Genomic DNA, 20,227 nt, shown 5'->3' with positions numbered 1-20,227 from the left:
GGTTTTCTGTGCAGAGGAGTGGTAGGATCCAACTTAAGTTTGACCATATTTATGCTGGCCCCTATATAAAGAATACGGACTAGAGTTTGGGGTGAGAGATAAAAGTAGAAGCAAGGAGATTAGTCTAGGGATACTAATCAAGAGATAATGGTGGCTTAGACTAAGGTAGTAAAGGTGGAAGTGGTAAGAAGTAGTCATATTCTGGATATACTTTGAAGGTGGAACCATTGGGATTTGCTGATGGATTAAATAAATAGGGAGTAGGAAACAGAGAGAGAAAATCAAGAATAATACCTCTTTGGATCTGAGCAAGTAAAAGGACAAAACCACCATTTATTCTCACTCTCCACTAACAGAAACCAAGGATTCTTAGAGAAATGGCTAAATCTACAGCTAGGACAGTAAGAGCTTAGAACCATATCACTGTGGTAAAAGTAAGGATGATGATATATACAAATACTAAATCATTATGTTGTATATTTGAATAACAGAATGTTATATGTCAATTATACCTCAATTCTGAAAATGAAGAATAAATTTTTTTTTAAAGGAGGAACTGGTTTCTTTTTTTTTTTTAATTTTTATTTATTTATGATAGTCACACAGAGAGAGAGGCAGAGACACAGGCAGAGGGAGAAGCAGGCTCCATGCACTGGGAGCCTGACGTGGGATTCGATCCCGGGTCTCCAGGATCGCGCCCCGGGCCAAAGGCAGGCGCCAAACCGCTGCGCAACCCAGGGATCCCGAATAAATTTTCTTTTAAAGATTTATTCATAAGACAGAGAGAGAGAGAGAGAGAGAGGCAGAGACATAGGCAGAGGGAGGAGCAGGCTCCATGCAGGGAGCCTGATGTGGTACTTGATCCCAGGACTGTAGGATCATGCCCTGAACCAAACAAAGTCAGACGCTCAACCACTGAGCCACCACGTGCCCCAGAATTGAATAAATTGTACAAAGTTTTAAAAAAGACAGAGACGGAGCAGCCCGGGTGGCTCAGCAGTTTAGCGCCGCCTTCAGCCCAGGGCCTGATCCTGGAGTCCCAGGATCGAGTCCCACATCGGGCTCCCTGCATGGAGCCTGCTTCTCCCTCTGCCTGTGTCTGTTCCTCTCTCTCTCTCTCTCTCTCTCTCTGTGTGTGTGTGTGCATGTGTGTGTCTCTCATGAATAAATAAAATCTTTAAAAAATAAAATAAAATAAAATAAAATAAAATAAAATAAAATAAAATATAAAATAAAATAAAATAAAATAAAATAAAATAAAATAAAATAAAATAATAAAATAAAATAAGACAGAGACATGTCAGAAGGACACAGCAGATGGTTTGAAGAGGCCTCCCTGCCCAAATCTGGAACAAGGTAAGTACCAAAATAAATATCAATAGCAACAAACTATAATTTATAAAATAAGAATCTTCAAGTCTAAATGAATAAATAAATGGAAGAAAAAAAGCTCTTCCTTACAGTAGAATGCCAATTAATAAACTTCATAAAAGAAATGATGGAATTAGAAAATCACCTGTTCAGCAACCAACAAAGTAATAGTTTCAGGCAAGAATCACCACTGGATGCTAAATCCAGTGGGTAAAAGTCTGATGAGAAATTGGATATTTACGTGGTTTCAAAGTGTATTGCCATAAGATACTTACAGAAGAAAAATAATTTTACAGAGAAATTCCACCTTAATCAAGTGATCAGAGTTAACATCACTTGCGATCAGACACATAAATACTACATACCTCCTGATAGTATTTCTGCCAAAAGTGAATCACCTGAATCAAATTGTGATAAAGTGAACAAGCACTTTATTATTACTTTTATCAAGTAATCATACTATTATCATGTGTAAGAACATCCTTGTTTTTAGGAAATACACACACAAATAAGTAGGAGTAAAAGGACATTATGCCTGCAACTTAGAAAAAAAAAAAATTCTTCAAAAAAGGAACAACTCCTTTGAATTCCCATGAACTCCATGTTAAGTTCTCCTTTGAATTCCCATGAACTCCATGTTAAGTTTCTACTATGGTATGTATAATACTTTGTTTTTCTTATTGATAGGAAAAGAAATGTGCCTTCAGAGGTAAACATTACCCAAAGTAGAAGTCAGTAATGACAAACCACAAACTGAACCAAGATCTAGCTGCTAAAAGCCAGTACTTTGTTAAATCATAAGATGGTAGAATGCTCAGCAAATGTTTGCTATTTATATTGTGTTTATTTTTCAAAAATATTCACATAATTATATACATAAACAATCTATTCACAAATAGGTTTCTTAAACCAAAGAGTTTCACCTATACAACAGAAACTCCCAGCACCAGCCTTATAAGTTCTTCCTTTCAAGATAAGAGACAGAACTCAACTTGGGTAACACACTGAGTTGGTAGCAAGAAAGAAACGATACAGGATAAATGAACATAATCTAGAAGCAGCTTTATTGATCTAGCCCTTGCCCTTTTCCAATCTCATCTCTTGTCATTATCTATACCTAATGTTCTCTATCCTATGTGAAAATTTATTCCCACAATTAAGTGTGTTTTCCTCCATTTTTAAGTCTTTGCATTACTGTTTCTTCTGATTATACGGGACCCCATTCCATGTCATCCTGATAAACTCCTACATATTCTTTAAGACCAGCTCAAATAGTATTTTCCCTCAATGAATCCTCCTCTGACCTCCCCAGGCATAGGTAGATGCTTGCTCCCTATTCTCCTGAAATACCATGTACACTATAATTAAACTTTTCACATGAAAAATTTTTTTTATTTACAACTCTCTCCTAGACTATACATGAGAAAAGGAATCTTGTCATTCACTTTGGCATCTTTAGCATCTGAAGCATAAGTAGGTTCTTTGTTTATACATTTATATCTTGCTACATGTCCCAAAGGATTAAGGCAGAAGCATTTAATAAATATTTCTTGCAGTAATGAATATGGCTGTTTTACCACTTGAAAAAAGCTTGGTTTTTGTTTTTTGTTTGGTCAAATCCCAACTCTTCTTCATACATAAGATAGAAAATAAATAAACCAAACTCCCTGAATACTGGTAGTCAAGGGGCACCTGGGTGGCTCAGTTGGTTGAGTCTGAGCCTTTGGCTCAGGTCATGATCCAGAGTCCTGGGACAGAGTCCTACATCCCAACATTGGGGCTACTTGCTCAGCAGGGAGTCCGCTTCTCCCTTTCCCTCTGCCCCTGTCCCTGCTCATGCTCACATGCTCTCTCCTCTCTCAAATAAATAAATAAAATCTTAAAAGAAAGATTGGTAGCCAAAAGAAACCTGTTTATCTGTAAAACCAAAGCAGTCATAATGGGTTTAAAAGTAATACCTTAACAAGCAGAACTATGTATATGCACAAACCATATCTATTTGCAGATCAGAGAGATAAATGAATTGCTGTTACTGCTTTACCCCAGTACAATTAATCCTTTGTTTTTCATCCATGAACAAATTATTTGTCCAATCTGAATATTCAACGTTACCTGCAGTGCTTGTTCTTGGATATCACGAAATAATTCCATATCTTTCTCAGTCATGATTTCCTGGCTCCCAAAAAGCCGTTCCTCACTTTCTTGTTTGCCATCCCAGCCATCCTGATTGTCTGCACATAAAGAAAGGGCTCAGATGTTATTAATATTATCCTTAGTTTAATATATGAACTCGAAAAAAATTCAAAAGCTTTTATTTCAATTTGAAGACCTTAATATTATTTTTAGTAGAAAAGAGGATAGCAATAAACTGACACCTAGAAAGAAGACTGAGTAAATAATATGTACATATTGTATCCGCTTTATTATGAAAACCTGAACTGTCCTAAAACATAAAATTATTACACAACTAAATTTCAACTTCATTAAGACATTGTATTTTAGTATGATATTACAAAAGTTTGATGAGCACCAGGTCATGTACAGAAGTGTTGAAACACTACACTGTACACCCAAAACTAATATTATACAATATTATACTGTGTATGTTAAATAACTGGAAATTAAATAAAAACTTAAAAAATAATTATATATAAAAGCAGAGCAGAAAAAAGATCTAAGGAATATGAAACTTTGAAATGATATGAATATAAAATTTTTAGTATGAAGTTAATATATAAACATTCAAATATTGTTTTCAATTCTTTGGTGCTTTGAATAAAGTTTATGTTACATCAGGACAGGATTTTCATCACATGGGACCAAAACACAGAAAATTTATTCCTTTTGATGATCCTGTGATCTTCATAAGGCCAGTACATTCTACCTCAGCATGAAGATAACCTCCAAAATAACTACCATACTCCCCTCACATTCTGGGTACCTTTTTAAAGCAAAACTCCACAAATCTGAGGATCACAGATGATCATCCTCTGGGTAAGTATGAGAAATATAATAATCATTCAGTAAATGATGCATCTTCCTCACATGGGCAAGGAAATTCATGAAAGGACTACTGAGGGATTATGTAGATGGTTATCCTCTGCACTTGAAGATGACTCTGCTGGTGACTAATTTCCTATTTGTGTAAGTATGACTGATAAGACCAATTTGTGACAGTTCTTTTCAAATTAAATAGACATAGAGGCTGCTATTCACTTAGTATAAGAAGAATAAGGACAAGGACTCACTGGTGAACTATTCCCAAACTGAAAAACATGTATCTGAAGATATTATGTGACTTTAATGCCCCCTAGTGCATGACACAGATGGATGCAGGAACAGATTTATAGTAAGCACTGAATAGCATTCTATCAGATGGTGCAGACTGTTCCTTAAATTCAACAATTCATAAAGAAACTTACAAAAGTCAATTACAGCAAAAACTCACACCAATGTAAAAAAGTCAATATTTCATCTAATAATTTGTTTCTAAAACTTTCCAGGAGATTCTTATAATTATCCATCCCCAGTGAAGTAGTTAATTCAGAAAAGCCTGTCACTAGGATCTGCTTTAGATTCTTTCCTCCTAAGTCCAACCTAAATGGATTGCATATTTTCTCAGATAAATATACTCAGACTGGAGCTAGAGTGTACATGGCTGATAAAGACACAAAAAGTACTTGAACACTTAAAGAGTAATTAGTTGATTGCCACACTGGTGAAAAGCCAACCAATACAGCATAAAAAGGGGAACCTGGCAATGATGAAATTTCCTCTCCTGTGCTAGACCCATCAACCATTTATATAAGCAGGAAAGAAGATGTAGTGAATACAATCACCAATGGGACATTCAGTGGAAGGAAATCAAAATTAAGAAATTCTTTTGCAGTCTATGAGACACTACATTTTTGGCCCTTGTGATCCAAAAAGAGTCCATTCTCATTCTCCTATTTTCCTCAGGACTTTTCTACTTCCTTCTCAGGGTTAGGTCTGTAAACTCAAGGCACTAAATAGCAATGAGACTAGTTTAAACTTTAATTACCAAGACAGCTAATCAAAATTTCCTTCTCTGACTTGAATTACCTGGTACACTACTAAGTTTTCTCTACAGAATTTTTCTACTTTGAAAGTTAGGGAACTTAGCCTGACACACAAGTATGAAACGAATTAAAGAAGGAATGTTACAACTAATACCACAGAAATACATAAATCACAGGAGACTACTATGAACAATTTATACCCCCCAAAAATTGGGCTGTCTAGAAGAAATGCATAAATTCCTAGAAACATACAACCTACCAAGATTGAATCATGATGAAATAGGAAATATGAACAGACCAATTTCTATAAGGAGACTGAATCAATAATCAAAAACTTCCTGACAAACAAAAAGCTTCACTGGTGAATTCCATGGAACATTCAAAAACACTTAATACCAATCCTTCTCAAACTCTTACAAAAATAGAAGACGGAACTCTTCCAAGCTCATTTTATGAGGCTAGCATTACCTAAGCCAAAGATACCACAAGAAAAGAAAGTTACAGGTCAATATCCCCAATGAACACAGATACAAAAATCCTCAAAAAAATATTAGCAAATCAATTTCAACAATACAATTAATGGGTCATATACCCTGATAAAGTAGGATTTATTCCAGAGATTCAAGGACGGTTCAATATCCAAAAAGTCAGTCAATATACCATAATAACAAAACAAAGGATAAAAATCAGATAACCATTTCAGGAGATGCAGACAAAAATTTGACAAAATTCAACATCTAGGATAAAAACGCTCAACAAAGCAGGTATAGAGAGAACATACCTCAACATAATAAAGGTCATATATGACAAGTCTACAGCTAACATCATACTCAATAGTGAAAAGCTGAGAGCTTTTCCTCTAAGATCAGGAACAAGACAAGGATACCTACCCTTACTACTTTTATTCAACATAGGATTGAAAGTTCTAGCTTAGAGCAATTAGGCAAGGAAAAAAATAAAAGGTATCCAAGTTGGAAAAGAACAAGGAAAACTGTCACTATTTGCAGATGACATAATATATAGAGAAAACCCTAAAGATGCTATCAAAAAACTGTTAGAATTAATAAATGAATTCATTAAAGTTGAAGGATACAAAATCAGTACAAAAATCTGAATTGTTTTTATAGACTAATAATGAACTACCAGAAAACGTAATTAAGAAAACAATCCCATTTACCATTGTACCAAAAAGAGTAAAATACCTGGGAATAAATTTAACCAAGCAGGTGAAACACCTGTACATTGAAGACATACCACTGTATATGTGTGTATATATATATATATATATATATATATATATATATATGTGTGTGTGTGTGTGTGTCCAGACATACATATATGGCATTAATGAAAGAAATTAAAGAAGACACAAATAAATGGACAGATACTCCATGCTTGTGGATTGAAAGAATATTATCAAATGTCCACAGTTCCGAAAGCTATCTATAGTTTCTTTTTTTTTTTTTTTTTTTTTTAATTTTTATTTATTTATGATAGGCACACAGTGAGAGAGAGAGAGAGAGGCAGAGACACAGGCAGAGGGAGAAGCAGGCTCCATGCACCGGGAGCCCGACGTGGGATTCGATCCCGGGTCTCCAGGATCGCGCCCTGGGCCAAAGACAGGCGCTAAACCGCTGCGCCACCCAGGGATCCCTATCTATAGTTTCAATGCAATCCCCATTAAAACTCTAATGACATTTTTCACAAAAATGGAAAAAAAAAATCCTAAAAAATTTATATGCAACCACAAAAGACCCCAAATAGCCAAAGCAATCTTGAGAAAAAGGACAAAGCATTAAAGGTGATTCCAAACTATACTATAAAGCTACAGTAATAAAAACAGTATGGTATTGGCATGAAAACAGAGTTCAATGCAACAGAATGGAGCACCTATAGATAAACTCAGGTATATATGGTCAATTAATTTACAACAAAGGAGCCAAGAATATGGAGAAAAAGAGAGCGTTTTCAATAAAAAGTATTGGAAAAACTGGACAACTCACATGTCAAAGAGTGAAACTACATAACTCTCTTACACCACACACAAAAAGTAACTCAAAATGGGTTAAAGATTTGAATTTCAGACCTGAAACTGTAAGACTCCTAGAAGAAAACATAGATGGTAATCTCCTTAACATAGTTTTTAACAATCATTTTAAAACGTGATACCAAAAATAAAAGCAACAACAAACAAGTGGGACTACATCAAACTCAAAAGCTTGTGCATAACAAAGGAAACCATCAACAATCTACTGAATGTAAGAAGATATTTACAAGTCATACATCCAATAAGGGGTCAATCCAAAATATACAAAGAACTCATTAACTCAATAGCAAAAAACAAACAATCCATGGGGCGCTTAGGTGGCTAGGTCGGTTGTGTCTGACTCTTGATTTCTGCTCAGGTCAAGATTTCAGGGTCATGAGATCGAACCCTACATTGGGCTCTGTGCTGGGCATGGAGCCTGCTTAAGATTCTCTCTCTCTCCCTCTGACCCCACCTTCCCTGCTCAACTGTACTCTCTCTCCATCTCTCCAAAACAACAACAACAACAACAACAAAAACCCACAAAAACAATCCACTTAAAGATGGGCAGAAGATCTGAACATTTGCTCAATAAAGACACAAAGATGGGCAACAAGTACATGAAAATATGCTCTACATCATTAATTAACAGTAAATATGTGAATCAAAAACACACAGAGATATTACCTCACACCTGTCAGAATGGCTATTGTCAAAAAGACTAGAAATTACAAATGTTGGTAAGAATATGGAGAAAAGGGGACCACTGTGCATTGTTGGTGGGAGTGTATACTGGTGCAGCCACTATGGAGAACAGTATGGAGGCTCCTCAAAAAATTAAACAGAACTGCTATACAATCCAGCAATTCAATTCCATTTCTGTGTATGAATCCAAAGAAAACAAAAATATTCACTCGAAAAAATATACACCCTATGTTCAATGCAGCATTATCTACAACAGTCAAGATATGTAAACAACCTAATGCAACCACAGACTAAAAGAACTGTGGTGTATGTGTATAATATTATTCAGCAAAAAAATTTTTTTTTAAGATTTTATTTATTTATTCATGAGAGACATAGAGAGAGAGAGACAAAGACAGAGACATGTAAACAACCTAATGCAACCATAGACTAAAAAAACTGTGGTGTATGTGTATATATTATTCAGCAAAAAAAAATTTTTTTAAAGATTTTATTTATTTATTCATGAGAGACAGAGAGAGAGAGAGAGAGAGAGACAAAGACAGAGACAGAGTGAGAAGCAGGCTCCATGCAGGGAACCCAATGTGGGACTTGATCCCGGGACCACAGGATCACGCCCTGAGCTGAAGCCAGATGCTCAACTGCTGAGCCACCCAGGTATCCCTCAGCCAAAAAAAAATTTAAAAAGAAATTGTGCCATTTCTGACAATATGGATGGACCTCAAAGTTTTTATACTAAATAAAGTCAAAGGCAAATACCATATATCTTCTTTATACGTGGAATCTAAAAATAGATAAGAAAAGAAAAGAAAAGAAAAGAAAAGAAAAGAAAAGAAAAGAAAAGAAAAAAGAAAAGAAAGAAAAGAAAAGAAAGGAAAGGAAAAGAAAAGAAAAGAAAAAAGAAAAGAATAGAATAGAAAAGAAAAGAAAAGAAAAGAAAAGAAAAGAAAAGAAAAGAAAAGAAAAGAAAAAAAAGAAAAGAAAAGCTCATAGATACAGAGTGGTTTGCCAGAAGGGGGAGAAGTAGAGGGTAAGAGAAAAGGGTGAATTATTTTCAATAAATGAAAGAAACATTTCAATAAATGTTTCAATAAATCACATTTTAAATAAATAAATGAAAACTAGGAAGCTTAGCCTGATACATAAGTAAATGGTCTGAAGCTGTAGTTCTTTCTCTCTTTTAAAGTATAATCCATGAAATATTACAACTAAATTTGCCAAGATTTGAAGTAGAAAAATCAGTGATCTTACACCTGCATATATTTTGGTCTTTTCTCTATGCTTAGATCAACAGCATTTTATCCACCCATACTCTTCCGATTTCCTTCTGTAACTAAAGTAAGCACCATGATGCTCATCACATGATCCGTTTTGTAATTTATGAAATGTAAAGATATCCTTGATTTAAAGTCATACCTTAAATTTCTATAGAAGATTCTTTGTGGTTCTACCAAAAAAAAAAAAAAAAAAAAGGCACCATCTTTTGCCTAAAGTTCCTATTTGCCCATTTTTATAACTTCATATTCAGCGTCTCAATTCCAGCTATAATTATCATCTTACTTTTTTTTTCACCTTACTTTCATCTAATATGTATCTTTAATATGTTCTTTTGTCCATAACCAATGTTTAGTAATCAAATGTAAATCTATTCCAGATAACTACTGTTATTCCAAATAATACACTTTGGGAATACATTTGCTTCTTAAGCGAACTTTTACCTGTGGGCCAATCTGAAGTGCTCGATTTTCTGTTGCCCTTTTTCCTGATTCTATATTGCTCAGAATAGTCTACCACTTCCCCTCGAGGTTTCCGCCCATCGGGGGAAGGGGTGAAGAATTTGGTAAGGCCATCAATGAGCCCTTTGGTTTTTTTGTTAAACTTCAAGGGGACACTGCTATCTCTGCAGAAGTCCAAGCCATCTATTCTTTCTAAATATCCTTCTTCTGATGATGATGCTGATTGGCTGGAAAGAGTGATTTTACGTTTCCGACCCCGTCCAGGACCAGTTCGAACTTTGCTGAAGGGACCTTTTGATCTTTAAAAAAAAAAAAAAAAAAAAAAAAAAAAAAAAATCAAACAGGGAAAAGGGTAACTATTAAAAAATAAATCTTTATAAGGTTTCTATTTAATATAGAACATGTCATTAGTAAATAACCTATGGTTTTATTTAAAAACTATATTAAGAATATTCCATAAGCCATAAATATTATAGAAATGAGAAATAATATTGTTATTAGAAATAATATTTCTGGAAAGTCGTATTTTATAGCAAAAAGAATCGTAGGTCGGGAATCAGAAGGTATTTTTAACTCAGAATTCTGCCACTTTATAGCTATATATTTTAGAGAAATTACATTCCGTCTATACAACAGTGTCTTCATCTATAAAATGAGAGTTGGACCAGAGGACAATAAAGTCCTATGATCTCTGCACCAACACAGAGTTACCCTTTTTCCTCTAAACACAAGGATGGGTTACTCTGAAAGTCAAGAATTAAAAGATCATCTTACAGGAAAATTAGAGCTTAAGATTTAAAATATGAACTACAATACTGATGCTGTGTATTTCAAGCTGCTAATACCCATTCCTTTCAGTTATTGTCTTCAAGACAATCTTAAAGTATAAAAAAGGTGGGTAAATTTTTAAGAATAGAGGTTTACTGGCTTAAACATATCTTACATATCATCAAAATCAAAAGGGAATTACTACAGACACTTAAAAAACAAAAAGAATTAGATACTGAATCTTGCCCCACATCCTCCACACATAGCCCAGTTTCCTAGTCCACAAGAGACAATTATATCCCTGATTTCTGCTAATAGATGAAAAATACATTATATTATTTTGTATCAGGATACAAAAATGGGACTTGGGTATGACATCAATAGCAAAAGTTTTCCAGTAGTTTATACATCTAATATAAATAAACTACTGAGACCACATCAGGAGAGGAATCTGCGAAATACTATAATAACGTTTTTCTTTCTTGTTTACATAAGAGGAACAATATTAGGCAGTGGTTAAGAGTCCAAAACAGGTGCCAAACTACTTGTGGGTTTTAATCCCAGTTCAACACTTACTATAAACTGTGCAAGTTAATCTTTCTGTGTTGTAGTTTCCTCCTTTGAAAAATAAGAGTAACAACAATACTACTTCATTTGGTTTTTGGGAAAATTAAATGATTAATACACTGTAAAACACTTAGAACTTTATTCTAACTTGGCACTTTATTAAGAGCTCAGTAAACACAGCCATTATTATTACATAAAAGTGCCAATTTTAACAACTGGAATTTTTTTCATAAAGCAAACAAGTATATCCTACACTAGAGAGAAAACCCTATCCTTTTCTCCCCTCACCTTGCCACAAGTACAACTTACACCGTGTTTTGTTTCTTTAACCTGTTTTTCGGACGTCCTATTGGGTTAGCATAGCGCCGTTTTATCTGTGCTGCCTTCTTCTGTAGAAGTTTTCGTCCTTTTTTCCTAGGTCGACATATTTGACATATCCACATGCCTATAAAAAGACAAAATTCTACATTAGGCACAACAGACATAGATACATGGAAAAAGTTCAGATACTCTAGGAATTCTTAACCTCTTGTAGGTCAAAGTCTCCCATTTAAAAATCTGATGAAAGCCCCTTAGAAAAATAAACATGAAAACACATACACACAAAATTCTACAAACAACTGGAAAAGACGCACAAATATCCTGAAACCCACATATGGTTGAAGTCCTCTGATCCTTGGTTAAAAACCCCTGCTCTACCCCTGGCACCCAGATAGAGGTTTCTAATTACCATTCTACAAGAAAAGAAGCCAGATTTCCATAGAATAATAACTGATTCCAGGACTGAAGCAAGGAAAATAGTTGATAACCTGGAGCATCTTATAGTGCTCAAAAGATGAGAAAGGCATGTCAAAAGGACCTAGAAGCTAACTTGAAAGAGTTCCCAATCCCCAAATCAGGGTCATTCTGAGCAAAAAAATAATCACATCAGTGGATTACAACTCACTAAATAAAATAAACATACATGAGTCCATTACTAATATAAATAATTGAACAAATAAATGTGAAAAGGGATAGCTCTTCCTTACAGAATTCCAATTAATAAATGTAGAAGTGATGATGGAAGCAAAAAAACCGTCACTATGTAAACACCAAAGTAAAATTGGTGCAAGCAAGAATCACTGATGGATACTAAAGTTAGTACAAAGAGGAAAAAGTAACTTTAAGGTCAGGTTTCTACTGTAATCAAGTGATCACAGTTAACATTACCAGTAACAAGACATATTAGCATTATACAACTGCATTTACAATGCACTAAAGAAGGGTACAATTTCACTTCTGTGGTATTCTTGCCACTTTATAATCTTAATTTCATCATGATAAAGAAAAAGACAAAACCAAATCCGAGGACTTTTTACAAAATAGCTGACCAGTTTCTTCAAAACTGTCAAGGTCAGGAAAGACAGTCTAAGGAATTAACACAGACTGGAAGAGACTAGGGAAATATGATAAATGCAACATGAATCCAGCGCTGGATTCTGGACCACAAATTCAAATAAGATCTACAGATTAGTTAACTGTATCATATCAGTGTTAATTTCCTGATTTCAGTAATTGTACAATGGTTTTACTTTTTTTAAGATTTTATTCATTTGACAGAGAGAAGGCATGCACAAGCAGGGGGAGCAGCAGGTAGAGAGAGAGGGAGAAGCAGATTTCCTGCTGAGCAGGGAGCCTGACACAGGGCTCAATCCCAAGACCTTGGGATCATGACCTGAGCCGAAGGCGGACACTTAACCAATTGAGCCACCCAGGCACCCTGTACAATGATTTTATAAGATGTTAACATTAGAAGAAAACAGGTAATGGGTGCAATAATAAGTCTCTATACTCTTTTTGCCACTTTCCTGTAAATCCACATTTAACTCAAAATTATTTGTTTTAAGCTGCAACAAAACTTCTTTTGTAGGCACTAAATACCCAGGAATGAAGTCCTAAGAAAATCTTTCTCTTGAATGATTCTCAAAAAGCCTTTTGTAAACTCCTGAGACTTCAAATGGAAGAGGTAGGAAAGGGGTATTTATTCTTCTAATACATACAAATCGAAGACTTTTCAAAAGGTAACAACCAACAGAATGACATAAGACAGACTCAAATAAGATTCTAAGTGGAATACTTTGACTATACCTAAGGCTGAGTCCCTTTCCATCCATAGGAAAAGTTTTTCCAAGAAGAAATTACCAAATATCCTCTACGTATTTTACTTAGGAAATCTATTAAGTCACAAAATCAGAATTAAAAATGGAATTTGTGATAAGACAAAGCAGGAGAGGCTAACTGGATTTTTTTTAAAGAAACTATAAGCATATAAGATGGAAGTTCAACCGGTGGTTATATTCCAACCAAATACCTTTCAAAGAAAAGGAATCAAAAGAATAGAATACCATGAAGCTGGAGTCTTATGAGTTAGGGCAAAAAAAGATTTGTTTGGAAATTATTTTACTAAAACATTTTTTTTAGTTTTGAATAAACTAATAGCTCTAGGCCTTTCAAAAGTGATGAACAGTGAAATAATTAATACTGATATAATCAACATGACCTAATACAATTGCATTTCTTCCTTTACAGAAAAGAGATATTTTAAAATATTACATAAGGTGAGTATTTTACCCTCTAGCTATAGGACTGGCAAATATTCATTCATAAAGGAACTACTTCACTGTACATGGATACTTAAATTGAAAATAGAGGAAAACAATAAGTCCATATACATAAGAATATTAGGCTTCCTAACCCCCACCTTTAAAGTGACAGCTCTCTTCCTACTTACACAGAAAGATGAAAATTATTCTTTCATTTTAACAAAGTAGATAAAAAGTGCTTTCACTAATATGCCCTTTATATTGCCAGTCTGATTTCAGAAAGTATTTTTCACCTTTTGGCATCCGGGTGAGTGGTGGGTCACAACACTCCATGTGAAAACCTCGGTCACAGGAATCACAAAAGAGCATGTTATCCTAAAAAAAGAAAGGACAGTTCTGCTTAACCTTATGAAACAAAAACATGTCAGGATCACAACTTCATAAAACCTAGGAAGTTTCAATGATCTCATAAAGGAAATGGGCTACCATAATAGTAAAAGTTTCCTTAATTTATTGAAAAAAAAAAAGTGTCCTTATGGACAGTCTGAGTTAGCAAAAAGTTTTGCTTCAACCAATCTTTTTTTTTTTTTTTTAATTTTTATTTATTTATGATAGTCACACAGAGAGAGAGGCAGAGACATAGGCAGAGGGAGAAGCAGGCTCCATGCACCGGGAGCCCGACGTGGGATTCGATCCCGGGTCTCCAGGATCACGCCCTGGGCCCAAGGCAGGCGCCAAACCGCTGCGCCACCCAGGGATCCCCAACCAATCTTTAATAAAGAACTAGTTTCATAACTTTCAAGTTTACCCAGTAACCAGACATAAGCTAACTTTAGTTTTTCTAATGGAAAGGAGAAAAGGATGATTTGTGGTTAATATACTAACTGACCATTCCTAAGTGAATGCCTCCACACTACTCAAATTTCAGGAGTATTTCTTTAAAGTGGCTTAGTCTCTCTGCAAACATAAAATTAAGGTGCTTTAGAAACTACCTAGAAAATCTAAGTCTCAAAGAGTAAGAATTCTAAACTAAGGATGTATAAATTTTTTTAAGATTTATTTATTTATTCATGAGAGACACAGACTGAGAGAGAGAGGTAGAGATGGAGGCAGAGGGAGAAGCAGACTCCTTGCAAGGAGCCCGATGTGGGACTCAATCCCAGGATCATGAGAGCTGAAGGCAGGCGCCCAACTGCTGAGCCACCCAGGCGTCCCAGGATGTGCAATTTAAAGAGACTCCTGTTTCAATTCCGCTGGATGAAGTAACTGAAAAATAGCCAACAGTACTGAAAGGAAAATACCAATTGCACATTCTACATCTATAAGAAATATTAACATTGTAAGGCAGAGATACTCACTGCATTTTTGCCTTGATCTCGACAAGAGCTGCACGTTTTACACTCAATACACTGCCACCGTAAGGCCTTCACTCTAACCGTTAGTTCAGGGGAAAACTTTAAACAGGATGGATGACCTAGTAAGAGGGGAAAATTCTCAAATGAAACAATCAAGAATCATTTTTTAATTATATTGAAGGAATGATGTAGAAAAAGGCAATTACCTTAAATCAAAATATATATCAAAGAAAAGATGCTCTTGGAAGCTTGCCAGAAGTGTCTCATCAGGACTTGGAATTCCAATTCAGTTTTACTGATGCTAAACAGTACTTAGTACACCATGCACCCCCCAATGTGATTATAAAAAACCTGACAAACTCTTAACCTTTATTAAGCCTGCATTAAAGATAATGTATGTATACATGCTTTATGTACATGTTATGTACATAACATGCCTAGGCCATTTCTGGAAGGATACACAAAAACTGTTTCCAAATGTAATATCCTAGGATATGAAGCTGTAAACATTTTGAAGAAGGATTTTACCTTTTACTTTACACCCTTCTGTGGTCTCAATTTTTTAAACAATAACATGTTACTTTTATAACTAAAAATATATTTTTATTAAACCCATCATTTAAAGTTACTTTAGCTAAAAACTAAAACCCAAGCAATATCTCCATTGTGATCAGAATTAATAGTAACAGAAAAAAAAAAGTTTCCTCTTCTAAGAGTTAGTATCCATTTGAGTCTCAAAATTGAAACGAAATCTGCCCTTACTCTGGAAAGATTTGCCCCATTCCCCTAAAAGTTGTTTATTTTCCTTTGGTGAGAGAAAAGGCTGGCTAAATTATTTTCTCTCCTCTCCTTTTTTTCCTAAATAAACTTCTTTTATGAGATGGTATGAAGTTTATTATTAAAACATCACTAATATTAAAGGAAAATGGGAGAGAAAATGTAAAAATCTCATTCATAATCTCATCTTCCTAGATTAGCCATTCCCTCTTCTACTTTTCCTTTTTAGACTTGCTAAAAGCCCTTGCACAGTTTTACAGTTTTAATTACAGGGTATATACAGTTTTTTTTTTTTTTTTTTTTTTTTTTATGATAGTTACAGAGAGAGAGAGAGAGAGGCAGAGACACAGGCAGAGGGAGAAGCAGGCTCCATGCACCGGGAGCCTGACGTGGGATTCGATCCAGGGTCTCCCGGATCGCGCCCTGGGCCAAAGGCGGGCGCCAAACCGCTGCGCCACCCAGGGATCCCAATATACAGTTTTATTTTGCTTTTCTTCATTCTTTTAGTCAAGTAAACATTATATTTATATTCTTTAAACTGAATAATTCCACTCAATTAATACCCTATAACCTACCTGGCCATTTCCCTATTGTTAACTATTTAAACTATTACCTGTAATTCACTACAATGAATTACTTTATGTTTACAGATTCTTTCCTTCTTTTAGATTAATTCCTTAAAATAAATTCCTGAAAGTGGGATTGGTAAGTGAAGTGAAGTGAAAGAAACATTTCTATAGCTTAAGACGTAGATATGCACTGCAAAAACATGTTTCTGAACCCTCTGACATAATATCTAGTGCTACGACATGTACAAATATTTTACCACTATTTCATCAGCTCTACGTTTGGGCTCTTATCTTTCAAATTTTATTATTATAGAAGTTATAAAATGACACTTCACTGCTATGCTGGTGTGCATGCTTATCATTACTTAGGTTAAATGTTTTCCTAATATGTTCAACAATTAACTTTCTCTCATATAAACTACCTCTTCATAGGCTCTGACCTTTGGAGTTTATGCTCAAAATGTAAATATGCTCTTCACACTTTATAGCTTTTGGCCCTTTACCATATTTAATGCAATTATTTTACCCAAATAATTCTTTAAAAAATTTTTTTAAATTTTGGGTATTTTGGTTCTCAGTTTGGAAATTATCAACTGTCATACATATGACTATGTCCACAGTTCTCTTCCTTGACTACTATAATAGCCAGGCTCCAAGCTGCCCTCCAAATATTCTTGCCTTTCGGCAAGAATACCAATTGACACGCTGTGTAGTTCCCTCCCACAATGAATAGGGCCAATTTGTGTGCTGAAACGACAGGCTAGGCCAGGTAATAAAAGATATTGCAGATTCCATCTTGCTCTCTCAAATACCTGCTTAGGAGAATTCAGCAGCCATTGTGGGTACACATGCAGCCTGAAGAAGTTGTTCAAATGGCAAAGAACTGAGGCTCTCTGTGAACAGGCAGCATTAACTTGCCAGCCTAGTAAGTCAGTCATCGTGGAATGGAAGCCCACAGATAACTGAGTACCAGTTAAAATCTTGATTGCACCCACATGAAAGATCCCAAGTCAAAACCACCCAGGCAAGCCATTCCCAAATTCCTGACCAACAGGAACATGAATTTTAAAATGCTGTTGCTTTAGCTGCTACATTTGGAGCAGTTTATATCTAAGGCAATAGATAACCAATAGTTGTTTATTTTAATAGTTCTTTATAAGTTCCTTCTATTGTTTTCAAATTGCAAAGAACTCAGAGACCACCTCAAATATAATGTGCCTTAGAAGGCAGGGCTATAACACAACTCCCCCCACCCACCCCCATTTTATTCCTACCTCACCTGAGCAGATCCATTTTAGATTCCCATATGATTTCTTAAGGATTCTACTATAAAAATAGTTTGGAAATCACTGCACTGTGGGATATGTCACTATATTTTTATCTAATATTTTGTGATTTTATGGTTTATATTTAACTGTAAAAATCCATCCAGAGTTCATTTTGGTTTGTGATATTACGCTGGATATGGTCACCTACCACTCAAGATCTCTTCCTGCCTTCTTCTGAAGCCTTCTCTTTTATTTAATTACATTAAATAAAAAACAAAAAGCTAAACACTGTACTTCTTAGACTCCTTCGCAGCTAGGGTCTAGGTATGAATTAAGTTCTACTAACTGGATGTGTTTGAGTGATTTTTTGAAAGAGAAAAATGAAACAAAGACCACTCTTCTCCTGGTACTGACTGTTTTCTAATGATAAAGTCATAGGAATGCCAGTACCCATCCACTCTTCACCTTAATGGCTATCCAGAGGTAATTATGGTGATGGCCAAATTCAGCCTTTCAATATCCAGCTACAATCCTGCAGCAGCCTCCTGCTTCCACTTCTTCCAAATGGAGGCAGATATAAGTGACTCCCTTGTTGAATCAGTTCTGTAGTATTCCAGAATCGGTCCTTAAAGCCCAGCGTAGAGCTTTCCTCTTCAGCCCTTCTAATAATTTCACAAACATCTGGTCCTGGTATTAAATTTCTTTCCTCTTGAAGTATCTAGAGTGGTTTCTGGTTTCTCGACTAAATCATGATTGCTACAAATATAAAACACTGAAAATTAAGCCAATGATCAAAGATAATGTATAATGTTGATTTACTAAGGCTATCCTACAAAAACTTGTAAGTTCTGAAAATGTAGACCAAGAATATCTCTGGAATTGACAAACTAGGAGAGTCTTTGCAAAATCATTTTTAGAGCCCAGGATTTCATACAGCTCACTAAATTGCAGTGTCAACATTCCATTTCCCAATGTGACATGTGTAAGTTTCTATCAAGAAAAACAAATCTGTTATCATCCTGGTTCTATTCATAAAGCCTGATGCACAAATTAAGAAAGATAAGTAGTGATTATTAAAGAAACTAGCAATAATTTCAAACTGATTGCTGTGATTTGAACAGATGTTTGATAGTCAAGTATAAAGACCAACAGGAAAAAATAAGTCTATGAAAAGATTTTTATAAAAAAACAAAACTAAGACCTGTTTTAAATGAACTAAATAAAACATTTCAACTATACATGTAAAACCCTCCCTAATCTAGAAGTTCATCTCAATTACCTTAAACCAGAATCAAATTAAAGTCTTAGTTTTATAAGGATCAAGAATACCACCTCAGTTAAATACACCTCCCTCTTGCCTGACAGCACACGTCAGAAGGAATCCAAGGGATTACATACCACTGTTGCCACAGTCGGCACAGGAGATGAGTTCCTCTGGCTTCTTTTCTCGGTTTTGTTCCTTTGTACCAAGACAGAAACTACAGATGGGGATTGGTTCAGCAACGGGCTATAAAGAAAAAAAATTCACTCAGGTACAAGTACTTTTTTTAGTATGAATACAAAGACATTAAAATTACAGTCTTAAATTCCTATGAGAGTTCTATGTAACTTTAAGACAACTGTATCACTCTCCTAAATCTCCAACTAAGTAAGGGAGTTTTTACAAAACCTGCTCTGGCTGGACCGTTATAACTAGTCCTTATAGTGACAGCTTTGGTCCAAAAAAGTCAGATCACAACCACACTGGTCACTTGAAACTAAATGACACAGTATGGATTAAACAAAGCAAATCCTTCACCTAAGATTTTAAAAATTTCAACTGAATTAAGCATAAGAAATCACAGTATCAACCCTTAAAAAGTATGTCATGTAGGAGAAGTGATAAAATGCGCAGAAGTAAGCACCACTTTAAGACAGCAGACATTAGTGCTAGAAGAGACAAACAATAAGTGCTCTGTACAAATGAGAAAGATAAATTTCAGTTGTGGTTTGGAGGAATAAGGTTGAAAGAGGAAGATAACGTATTAAGTATTAGTACCATGTGCTATGGGATCCTAAGAAGTTTGTCCAAGGACAATTGATAATAATTGTTAAAACCGAGTTTAAAACTAGGTTTTTATGTTCCTATACAGCACTGCCCCTGCCCTCCAGCCCACAGGATGCAGAGAAAGACAGTACAAGTAGTATAAACAAGATGAACTTAGGTGTGCAGTCTGCTAAAGCCAGTGCTTAAAGAATATGGTTTCTGTGATAAGTGTAGGGGCATGGGTACAACAGTTTGTGAAGATTGCCACTGAATGTTTTATAAAGACGTTGGACTTTATTCTGCAAGAAGAGAAGAGTAACAGAAGGCTATTGAACCAACCTGTATTTGAGGGGGAAAAAATCCAGTAGCAATATCAAAGACAAATGGGGGAAAACCTAAAGATAGGTAGAACATTTAAACAATGACCACAATAGTCT

The 20,227-nt window shown here is 35.1% G+C and overlaps 1 protein-coding gene across 1 annotated transcript in view; it reads right to left on the bottom strand.

Moving 5' to 3' along the window:
• The window catches only part of KAT6A (lysine acetyltransferase 6A), a 115,872-nt gene that overhangs the window by 36,256 nt on the left and 59,389 nt on the right, over window positions 1-20,227 (bottom strand). Inside the window, exons 3-8 of the mRNA XM_025993658.2 lie at window positions 19,163-19,271; window positions 15,154-15,269; window positions 14,089-14,170; window positions 11,523-11,658; window positions 9,861-10,177; window positions 3,484-3,602 (exon numbers count right to left, since the gene is read on the bottom strand). Of these exons, the coding sequence (XP_025849443.1) occupies window positions 3,484-3,602; window positions 9,861-10,177; window positions 11,523-11,658; window positions 14,089-14,170; window positions 15,154-15,269; window positions 19,163-19,271 (879 nt within the window). The remainder of the gene's footprint in view (window positions 1-3,483; window positions 3,603-9,860; window positions 10,178-11,522; window positions 11,659-14,088; window positions 14,171-15,153; window positions 15,270-19,162; window positions 19,272-20,227) is intronic.

This window comes from Vulpes vulpes, chromosome 7 (genome assembly GCF_048418805.1).
Source record: "Vulpes vulpes isolate BD-2025 chromosome 7, VulVul3, whole genome shotgun sequence".
Lineage (NCBI taxonomy): Eukaryota > Metazoa > Chordata > Mammalia > Carnivora > Canidae > Vulpes > Vulpes vulpes.
The sequence above is the reverse complement of the archived record's forward strand: the minus strand, read 5'-3'. Positions and strand labels throughout refer to the sequence as shown.